This window comes from Chenopodium album, chromosome 12 (assembly GCF_948465745.1).
Source record: "Chenopodium album chromosome 12, dcCheAlbu1.1, whole genome shotgun sequence".
NCBI lineage: Eukaryota > Viridiplantae > Streptophyta > Magnoliopsida > Caryophyllales > Amaranthaceae > Chenopodium > Chenopodium album.
In genome coordinates this window covers 18855342-18866766 of record NC_137845.1, presented here as the reverse complement: position 1 = coordinate 18866766, position 11425 = coordinate 18855342, and the positions used below count along the sequence as shown (strand labels likewise).

The following is an 11425-nucleotide window of genomic DNA, read 5'->3' as shown; positions in this document are numbered from 1 at the left end:
AGTAATATCAGGTGATAATGCAGGGGAAACAGAAGAAAGAGGAGAGTATGGCAGTACACTTGGTTCAGCTGCTATAGTTGACAGCTTAAATGATGTAGTTTTATGTGTTGTGTAAGCATTGCAGCATGTTATGTAAAATATGGTGAGATTTAGAAGTATTTTGGGAAGGTTTAAGGAAGCCATTAAATGTTAAAAGGGAACTGAATGTTGCTAAGAATGTGATAAGAGTTAGAGAGAGAAAGAAGAGAGGGAAAATGTGGTTACATAAAGAGATGGATTAATTATATAATTTGAAGGTGTTTAAATGATTTGGTGAATAAACTGAATGATAGGTTGGATGGTGGAGTAAGTGGGATCTATAGTGAGATTACAGCTTGGCATGTTTCACTAAGGGACAAGTTAGATATATGTACCTTTTTTTCCTGGTACACATATTAGTGAGGTGTATTCCTCTTTGGAAATTTCTTTCTTTTCGTCGCAATTATTTAACTACGACAGTAATGTAGACGATATTACAGACATAAGGTAAATGATATCTGCTATGTTCTAGTGTAACATTGTGAAATTGCTGTATGTTACCTGTACGGTTGAAGAAATTTCATACTTCGTATGTAGCACTTTTATTTGCTGAAAAAAACAAAGTGAAATACAGGGGATACAACAAAATTATTATTTGATGATACTGAGAATAGTGTTTGTAATTACAAGTCCAAATTCGTTCTTATGAACCACGAGTCTGCTGCTAAGTTATGTTATGGTACTGTGTATACAACATACAAGGTATCAGCTTATACATACAAGGTCTCGCGACAGTGAAGCATTTCACATTTCAGATATGTGAACCAAATGCCTGCTGTTCCAGTCTCCAGCCTGGTGCCATTGCATGATCCTGTTACGCATCATAACCAACGTATAGGATGAGCAGATCAACTTGTACTTGAGAAAGAATGGTCATTGTTCACTTATACCTGATTCTGCAAGAATAATAAACATCAAGGGAAAATTAAGGGTCAAATGACTCAAAATATAACCAAAAAGTTCAATAATAATAGCAGAATACAACACAATTGACAGATCAATAGAGTGATGAAGATTGATCAATCCCATAAAGACTAATAGGCAAGGAGCATTAATAGAATGAAGAAATTACTCGAAAAAAGAAGCAGTTTAAATTCCAACAGCAAAAGTTAAAAACTTTATCTAATTTTTAAAATTTATAATCTATCCAAATCATTTTATCTGTAATATTCATGTATTTGTTTTCTATTGATGCATGTATGTCATACACCCTATATACGTGAACACGTACCTTTTAAAAGGTACTCCTTTAATAAGTCCATTTCAGTAATCATCTTATCAAATTCATACTATTATGAACATAAAGTGAAGGAACGTATGTTTAATTACTGACTGAAAAGAAACTCTATAACCCTCAACCTATGTTACTCGGACTTGGATAAACCCTAAACCCTCAACCTATGTTACTCGGACTTGGATAAACCCTAAACCCTCAACCGACAAACAAAAATTTCAAAGTAAATGTAAAATGGTTGCAAGGCAGACTTTAGTTAGGAAAGAAAGAAAAAGAAAAAAAAAACTATAAGAAATCAACCAGAGCTCAAAGGACAATTGAAACATGAAGTGAAATAACCTACAATAACAAACCATTGTAGCACTAAAGTGAATTTACTTTCACATAAACATTGTACAAAAAAAATGAGCATTTACAAGTAAACTTCTGGCTAAAGTAATAATGCTCCTATTTATTTTAGATTCTTCACCATCGTGTTGTTTCAACAGCATATGCCTGGGAAAATAACAATCCCCTCATAAATTGCAGTGAATGATGATTTTCAACTAATTTGGCTTCTAATTCTCATTTTGGTAGAGAGCGAGAGACAGATAGCAGATGACATATTAATTTCCTTGCACAAAAGCGAGCTGCAACAAAAATATTTACAGCTCCCTACACGTCCTTCAGCATGAAAAAACTAATTTTTGAGCAGTAAAAGAACCATTACCAACTTCATACATCACACGAAATATGACTATGCTAAGTAGGCAAGCTTCAGATAACAAAAACTTAGGAAATATAATAACAAAAATAAATAATACTCCGTAAATAAATAAATAAAATTGCTGCCCTAAGCATACAACAACTAAGATATCAGCAAGCAGTAACTTGACAGCTACATAGTCTTTAGACCATGACCGCAAATTGTAGTGCAAACTAAATTTGTTGAGTTATCATCATCCAGCCCTAACCTGCTTCGCCGTCGGTAAAAGAGTAAACTAACATGTTTATTGCTGACTATATATATTCAAGAAGCAGTTTGGCACTCTGGCATGGCACAATAAATGCATTATTGAGCATGACTTAACTTTCACGAAAAAGATATCTTATGAGAAAATTAAGCAAGCAGAAGATTTAAAAACCAGAATCAGAGTAAAACAAAATATGAAACTTATGATTGCCAAGGACAAATTTCAGCTTTAGCATCTATCGTAGATATTAATACATCAATAAGTCTAACTAAGACCTGTCGCAAGAAAAGTGATACATCTATCAATATCATTTATCAAAAGTTTGGTTATCAGATTTTTCCTGTTAACTATGTTACCTAACAAGGGAAATCATGAAGTACAAAACAAACAAGACCTTTAGGTTTAAAAGCTACCTTAGGTTTCTGAATGAAGATACACCACCAAGCCTTAGCCACCAATACGTATCATTGGTCTATTAGCCGTATTTGCAAGGTCAAACATTCCTGCATGAGCAGCTTTCTTCCTTTTCACCTACATCAGAATAACAAATAATTTCTTATTATATAAATTCTTCTATAAGACAACTTTTCCAGAAGCAGAGGGTGCAACTTGCTTCAGTCACCTAACTTCTCATTAAAAGTATGACTAATTGACTATAGGAGTCACATGCATCATTTACAAAGGAGCTGAGATATTAGAACATACCGCTCTTCCAATTATTTCCATGAGTTCATTGTCATCAGCACCACTGCGGATGGGGTCTCTTAAGCTCACCTGCACTCCAAAAGAATCATTAATGATTGCAATTAACCCTATATATTGAGTGGACAAGGAAAATCAAAGCAGGTCAAAGACTAGAAAATCAGAACATGCAAGTTATGACTTTGACGATGAACCTTTGCTCCAAAAGCACTTTGGCCAATTGCCCAATACTTACCAATCTCAATCTTATGAACATATTCAACAGGTAAAAAAAGCCTAGGAATTTGGGATTGCTTAGGTAACACGTTACGTTTTCGCAACCTGGCCGGCAGACTTAGATGATTTATTATTCATATCAGTAGCACTATGGTCCTTTTTCTTGAGGTGACAGGTATAATTGCTGACTCCCTCAGTCCCAAAGACACTTCTCATAGCATAGAGTTTTAGGTGATGAGTTGTGATAAGTCTATCATGCGTAGTAACCTGTTGCAGGATAGTAAACTCAGCTATTTGCAAAAAGGAACCATTTCTGCCCAGGTAACCAAAGAGATGGTCGAACCATAGAAAGAGGCATATCAAAGCGGTTAACCACACCCAAGTAAGAAGTTAGCAGTGCTTATGAAGTTATGGGAGAGCACGAAAGTAGATTTTATCAAAGTTTTCAATCAGAAGGTTCTAGATCTCAATGACATTGGTAAATCAATGATTGGTATGAACTTTTCTTGTCAACAAAGGAACACCAAGTTCTGCTTTTTAATACTGGAGCCTCAACTGTATCATAGGTCTTATAGTATGATTTTCGTAATCTCTTCCTCTCCTCACTTCTCTCTCCTCCATCTCATATGTATAATTATTTCTAATTGGTCTTTTTAATAGTGTCATTAAATCTATTAGGTTCACACTCCCCTACCCACCCCACCCCCCCCCCCCCTCTCCTATATCTTCCTTATACCAAACCACAATAAAGCTAACCTAGAGACAGAAGAATCAGAATAGATATTTAATTCATTGTAGAGCTGTAAGAATACAGATTCCATCCACTAATTTTCTTTATCCTCTACCAGGTATTGCAATATATAATAACAATCGTTTCCATAGTTGTCATCTTACCCTAATTTCGAAAGCCAATTTAAAATATGTATTTTCTTTTAATTCAGAAAGACATCAACTGTTGCACGTCCTTATTATCAGATCCACTTATTGGGCTGTAAAAAATAATGATCTAAGCCTTTAATCCCCTGAGGTGACATAAGTTCATATTCATCTAAGAAACATAGGTTCAACTTTGAACAAGTTAGAAGAACTATAGTTATAAAATTTAATTGCAGTCAGTATCACATATATAACACTCCCTTCATTCCCAAATTATGTACTATTTCTATCAAATTTCTTGTCCCTAAATAGTAGCCGTGTTTCTTATTTGGGTGGGGTCCACTATCTAGTAGCACTTTTTTTTTTTATTATATATTTTTTAATTTATAATTATATATTTAATCAACAAAATCGCACTATATATCATATCATCAGTTTGGCTATTTCTCTATTGTGCTTGTGTGTGTTTTCCTAGTTCCTAGCAATATTCTCTCATTTCCCCTCAAAATTATTAATTATTCCAACTATCGATTTTTTTTTTTTTCATAAAAATTTAATCAACAATACTTTACTATAATTCCTCTCCTAGAAATGGGGTTTTAGTTTAGGAACAAAGACCGTAATAATTTAATAATCAAAATATTAAATTAGCACTTCTAAGAATAAAAGTACTCGTAGCAGGTACCACCAAGACAAAATGGAATAGTAGACTAGCAGATTATGTGTCCCTTACAAACTTTTTCTTTCTTTTATTTATTTATTTATTTATTTTTATCATTGGTATGATAACATTTTTGTTGTTATAGATTCCTACTCCAAAACTTCAATATAGATCCACTATTTCTAAAAATCCATAAAAATTTACATTGTATTTGATAATTTTGGATTTTTATTTGGTTACAGCAAAGAGTTACACAGTACTTAAATTCTAAGCGCTTTTTCTGATCAATGGCTCAAATCTTTTAGGTCAAGGAGCCTACAGGGAGGGGCCAATGCGTAATTCATAATTAGTGATACTAATAGTTTTAGGCATGCATGGAATTAAATCTCAGCCACATCGTGATGGCATTGTAATGGTTCTCTTAGCTTACCAATTACCATTGCTTGTGATATAAGGCCGCAACAAGCGCAAACCATTCCACGACCATTATTGTGATCACAACTGCATCAAAGATTTGAAACCATGTTTGAAGGTGTGGTCAATTAATTTTTACAAATAAAATCCCACAGGGTGGTAAAGGGTGGGAGATTAAGATAATTACAAGCAGAATGCACATCTTCTAGGAAAAAGGCAAGTAACTATTTGATAAAAACATTTGAGGCCCTGCTATGGGCCTGTGGTATAACTAAGGGAGTAAATTTAAATTTGATTTGCATGGAGGTAAGAGAAGGGGTAGTTGTATGATACTTTCTAGTACCAAAACTGCAGTGCCTGCATATTTTATAATAAGTTGGGTTGTTAGGGGATTTCCTCTAGAGACCTTAACTTCACCTAGTCTGAATTTTGAAATATGGACTGTGCGTTGGACATGTTTCTACGTTTTCCTTTTTTTTTTTTTTTTTGTAACTTCAACATTTCTCCTGTGTGCACTATTCACGCACTCTACTTCACTGCAATTTATACTTTCAGGAAACTTAGGCATATGGGATCTTGTTGGACCGTTTAAATGTTGTACTATTAAGAAATTTAATTTTAATAATTTTTTAAAATGCATAATTAAGGATATTAACAATTGAAGTTATGCATTGGCAAATGTGAAAAACAGAAACTTTGCAAGTAAAAAACAACAAAGGAAGTATATACTTAAGTTCCCAAATCTGGTGAATGGGAGGGTCAAGAGTTAAGTCCTATTATTTTACCCTGGTTGAAGTCTTCAAAAGTAGTCAGAGATGCTCTTTAGGTTAAGTAATACTAGGATTGTCATCAAATGATATTATCTGTAGTGGACTATATGAATCATTCGAGCAACTTTACAGTGATGAGGAAGCTCAACTTTGTTAAGAAAAAAATTGATGTAAAACATACAGAAATTTGGGGATCTAAGGTTAATTATTTTAGGGGTAACTACTTAGATTACTTTGGCAAACTGGCCTTTAATGGTACCTCAGAGATTGATACCAGATAGTTAAGGTAAATTAACAGAGGAATGAAGGCTAGAATAGAGTTAGATGATTTTATTCTTCAGAAGATATGTAGCATGCGTAAAATTTATGAAGTAGAAGAGGACTAGAACAGGGGGAGCAAGCTGTTCTTTAGATACTCCCTCGTTTTTTTAAAGTGCATCCGAAGGTGAGTTGAATGGAGTAAAATATAGTGTAAGTAGAATTATTGGGAAATTAAAAAAATGATAGAAAAGAGATAGCTGGGTAATTGTTAATTAAAATGTAAGGGTAGTGAGAGGAGGAAAATAATAGAAAAAGATTTAGGATTGGGGACCATGTGAGGAGAGTGGTAATATAAAAAATAAATGACAATGTCCAAAAATAGAAGTGATGCACTTAAAAAAAACGGAGGTAGTAGTTAAGTGGAGAAATTATTATAAAAGCTCAAGTTTATAACGAGTTCTCCACTTCTTCTCCTACCAATTTTTTTACAATGAGATTGTAAATTGTGCAAAGCTTGACAGATTAGAGTAAAGCTTGATCATTTGAGCCAACAAAATTTTGTTTAGAAAGGCCTTGTTATATTACTGATTTGTTAAAATATGGAGCCCAACAAGTTCCTAGATCTATAAAGTTTCATGATGGTTCCTTTTTCAAAATTTCTTTCTGGATGTGATAAGAAAATATGCTTCAGTAGCTTCAAGCTTCCAACTTTACACCGATCAATTGTACACTTGTATATTACAAGATCTTGGCAAAATTTCTTTCTAATACATTGGACAAGTTTCATCCTGACAAGATTTTCTCAAAACAATTAGCTTTTGTGAAGAGTAGACTTATATCTGGTGCTGAACATGATGGTAGAAGTTCTTCATAAGGGAAGAAATTTTAGAATCCATTCTAAAGTTTGATGTTCTAAGAAGGCTTAAGTGGGGTAGTGAGATAACAGGATAAAGTTATTGACAGAAAACTCTTTCTCTTGTTTAGGTAGAGAAGGTGTAATAGTGGTCTTTCCACCTTGACTTTTCCAGAGTTGGTAGATGGTAATCCTAGGAGATGGGTTATGACTGGATGACGTTCAAGGCCAGGAGATACCAACCTTCTCTATTTGCTTACTTCAGCCTTCTGATCTTGAAAATCAAGATTCTATGTGAGACAAAACGAGGTTCTTTGATGGCTTGGGAGGAGCCACACCCCCCCCCCCCCCCCCCCCCACCCCCTCTTTTCTCTCTCTTTCTCTGGCCAGTGAGGTAGGTTTATTTCAGTCAGGCTGCTTAATATATTCAAACAAAAGACATTATTATCAAGAGAAATATCATTTGGACCATCACAATCCAAAGTGAAAGCAGATCTTTCACCTCCATTGTAAAAAGGATTTTTTTTCAAGCAACTGCAAACAAAAAATTGCTCACTAAGTTCAGTCATTAACTCAAAGTCGGCCAAGGCACTTCAACAAGACCCATTTATCACTCCACAGAACAAATGCCTTCATAAAGACAAGTTGACCATGGCATTGTATAAGGAATATATAGAGAGTATCATGCAAAAAATTGACAAAGGTAGGTAAAAGGGTATTTTTGCTAGTTAGATGAAAGAGCATACAAATGGATGGAGACACTAAACAGCAGAACACATGCCTTCAAAAAGACATGTTGACCATGGCATTTTAAAAGGAACATGCCTTGAAGTAGACGCAACAAAAATTACAAAGGAAGATTAAAGGTACTTTTGCAGTTTTGCTAGTTTAATGAAAGCGTATACAAATGAAGGGAGACACTAAACGCCAGTGAAGTGGCAGAATATAGCCCATGATTAAAGTTCAGGAAAAAAAAAATAACAAAATCATGGAGACAATTACCTCTGCAGACCCAAAGAGGCACACTTTCAGGTTCCCATCAGCTAAAAGTCGCAATCGATTGCAGCCAGCACAAAAATGCTCAGTCATTGATGTGATGAAGGAAACAGTTCCACGATGTCCCTCAACCCGAAAATTCTTTGCTGTGTCTGTTGGATCATCATTTAGTCTCTTCAAGTCAGAAAATTTATTGACCTGTAATTTAGGAGTAACCAATGAAACATAGAGATGATGAGGATTTAAAGAGTATGATTCATAAAAACTTTTCAAAACAGGAAAAATTGCACACGATAGACATACCACTCTATCCATCATCTCATAATAAGACACAAGTTTCTTGACATTCCAAACATTTCCATCAAATGGCATGAACTCGATGAATCTAATATTAATAGGCTTCTCACGCGTTAATTCAACAAAATCACATATCTCATCGTCATTAAACCCACGCATGACAACACAGTTCACCTGAAAAGGCAATAGTGAAGAATGAACAAACATAATATAAAGAGGTAGGGATAATACTCAAATTTAAAGATGAATAATATACCTTAACTGGATTATAACCAAGGTCTACAGCTGTATTGATTGCCTCAATAACCTTTTCATGCCCTCTTCTCCGGGTCATGAATTCAAATTTTGCAGGCACTAATGTATCTAAGCTAATATTCACTGCATTAAGGCCACATATTTTGAGCTTTGGCAGTTTTCTCGCAAGCGTAAGTCCATTCGTTGTAATGGCCAGTGTTTTCAATCCCTTCAATTCAGACAGTTGCAAGCAAATATCCTCAATATCTTTCCCAATTGTAGGCTCCCCTCCGGTCAAACGTATCTTATTCACTCCACAATTGACAAATAGACTTGCCAGTCGCACTATCTCATCTTTCGAGAGTAGTTCAGGGCCAGGAGTGAGCTCCACCCCATCAGCTGGCATGCAGTACTGACATCTAAGGTTGCAACGTTCAGACACGGAAATCCTCAAATACGTATGCAACCTCCCAAACGAATCAACCAACATGTCAGAAACTGAGCTTCCTTTTGTATCATCTTCAACCATCTTAGTGCAAGATGTTGAGTATGTATCAAAGACAGAACCACGACTAAAATTATCGATCAAACCTCGAGAAGCACCGTTACAGGCCATAAAAAAAGACCCATTTCCATTATCAAACTGGTCAACAACATCAATAGAGAAAGATTCATTACAACCTCCAATGTGACAAAATCTTAAGCCAAATATTTCAATTTCCATAACCAATTTTCAAGTATCCTGATGGACCCATTTGGTAAATAGTAATAATTGTGATAACAGGAATGAATTTGTACGTAAATTTGTAAGAGAAAAAACATGTGCCTATCACCATGTTACTCCTAAACCTGAGAAAAATACGAGTGTTTGACAAGGTAGCGGTTTAGAAAGTAGATAAGTCCAAAGAATACAATATAACAAAATAAAACATATATGGAAATTACCACATTTTGACATAAATTGAGTCGTCTGTAGCTGAGCAAAGCTTTTGGTAAGTAGCGCCACATCTTCAGCTTAACCCAAAAAAATGGCGTCTTTCAATAATTCAACTCTATAACAAGAACAAAGTGATCAGTATTCAGTACACCTTAGAAGAGCCCTAAATTGACTATATCAGCAATTAAATCAACGATTAAATTGATATTCAATGATTTAAAAAATCAATTAATTGATGTCCAATGATTGAATAAAAAAGAGCATGTGACCTGAGAAGGTGGTTGAATGGAGGAGAGAAAGCTGAGAAGGTGCATCAATGGAGGATTCAGAGTAAGCTTCAATGGAGGACAGAGAAAAAGAGGGGGTTTAGAAAGGTGGAGGACTCGAGGTGGAGTCCGATTGCGTTAAACTGTGAAAGGGGAAAGAAATGTCGACGACTCAATTGCTAGATTAGTAGATTGAGATTCTAATGTAGCCAAGAGTGGTGAGTTGGTGACTTTGTGGGTCGTCGGTTGTGTGTATCTATTACCGAGGGTATATTTGTAATTTTATCACTAGACGAGAGCGTTGGACGATCTGCCTGGTGCCTACTACCTTCGTTTTGTTGAGTAAGGGTCGTTTTTGATTTACTGAACTGAGCTGAACTGAATAGAGTTGAAATGAATTGTTTATGAGAGAAGGAAATTAGGAATTGAACTGATTGGAGCTGAACTGAAGTGAAATTAAGCTGAAGAGAACAGACCCTAAGGGTTATGTTGACTAAGGAAAATTATAAAGGAAAATTTGCCAATTACTACCGCATATTAAAGCCACTTTGAAAATTACTACCGCGAAATAAAAAACTTGTGAATTACTACCATAAAAACTTTTTAAAATTTTATTTTACTACCAACCTCCACTTTAAGACCTTAATGACGTCACTAACTCACATTTAACCCATGGTTATGCAATTTAACCAACAAAAAAAAGAAAAATAAAAATAAGCTAATCCATGGTTACCCCCCTAACTAACTGGGTCCAGTTGATGACCTACGCAAGGCAACACACGTGAACTGCCCTCGGGGGTGGCTCGAGGGACCCCCCTCCGATGCCTAAGTTAGAATGTGTTTTTAGAGAGAGAAAGTGTACTTAGGGAGATAGATGATGTAATAGAATGTTTGTCTAACCTCATTTCCATTGTATTTTGTGTACGATCTCCTTTGTGGAGAGTCTTACTTGGTCAACCTGCTGGCTGACTCTACCGGACTGGTGAGCCCTTAAGGCACTCTTTTAGCGGTGATTAGGCACCTCGAGAGTGGAGCCGGGAGCCTGGTGATAGCTCAGCAGGAGCTATCCCGTACAACTAGCCCCTCAAGAGGTAGTATGAGGTCACTCATGCCAACTCTTGTTTGGACGCTGATGTCCTCTCAAGGTGGGTTCAGCTGGGAGGGAATATCTCAGCAAGATCTATCCCATACAACTAGCCCCTCAAGAGGTGGTATGAGGTTACTCATGCCAGCTGTTCTTTGAACGTACACTTCTGTCAGTGCTGCTCAATAGGTCGTCTGACCGAGTCTTCCTACATACCTCTAGCCCCTCAAGTCTTGAGATTGGTTACACAATTTTGAGACTTAAGGTAATATGTAAAGTGTGAAGTTTTTAGGTGTGCGGTCGTGTGATGACGATGTTTGACTCTACTTAGGGGAGTTTCTCTTACTCCTGCCGAAGTCTAAGAAATGACGAATTTGCAGGGAGGAATTTTGATCACTCCCGCTGAAGTTTGAGAAATGACGAACTAGCAGGGAGAAATTTCGAACACTCCCGCTGAAGTTTGAGAAATTACGAACTAGCAGGGAGGAATTTCGATCACTCCCGCTGAAGTCTGAGAAATGACGAACTAGCAGGGAGGAATTTCGATCACTCCCGCTGAAGTCTGAGAAATGACGAACTAGCAGGGAGGAATT

At 36.0% G+C, this 11425-nt stretch overlaps 1 protein-coding gene across 6 annotated transcripts; it reads right to left on the bottom strand.

Annotated features, from left to right (window-relative positions):
- Positions 1-647: 647 nt before the first annotated feature.
- Positions 648-9955, bottom strand: LOC145570438 (GTP 3',8-cyclase-like). 6 transcript variants are annotated; one of them, XM_081629513.1, is made up of 8 exons: positions 9752-9955; positions 9494-9597; positions 8568-9188; positions 8318-8485; positions 8021-8212; positions 2971-3039; positions 2679-2796; positions 648-974 (listed from the first exon to the last, which is right to left on the bottom strand). In XM_081629513.1, the coding sequence occupies exons 2-7, from the start codon at positions 9551-9553 to the stop codon at positions 2713-2715; spliced, it is 1194 nt and encodes a 397-aa protein (XP_081485639.1). In that variant the 5' UTR covers positions 9554-9597; positions 9752-9955; the 3' UTR covers positions 648-974; positions 2679-2712. The 6 variants fall into 6 exon arrangements, 4 of the variants coding, with proteins under 4 accessions (XP_081485639.1, XP_081485638.1, XP_081485637.1 ...); XM_081629512.1 differs by having other exon boundaries at positions 9491-9597; positions 9752-9954; XM_081629511.1 differs by lacking the exons at positions 9494-9597; positions 9752-9955 and having other exon boundaries at positions 8568-9398.
- Between the last annotated feature and the right edge of the window lie 1470 nt (positions 9956-11425).

Bases quoted from the DNA above. Each gene is read 5' to 3' on its own strand.
- LOC145570438 (XM_081629511.1), bottom strand. From the start codon at position 9,269: ATGGAAATTGAAATATTTGGCTTAAGATTTTGTCACATTGGAGGTTGT. The intron at 8,486-8,567 runs GTATATTATTCA...TTGCCTTTTCAG, and splicing joins TTGGTTATAATCCAGTTAAG to GTGAACTGTGTTGTCATGCG. The intron at 3,040-8,020 runs GTAATTGTCTCC...TTTGGAGTGCAG, and splicing joins GCCTCTTTGGGTCTGCAGAG to GTGAGCTTAAGAGACCCCAT.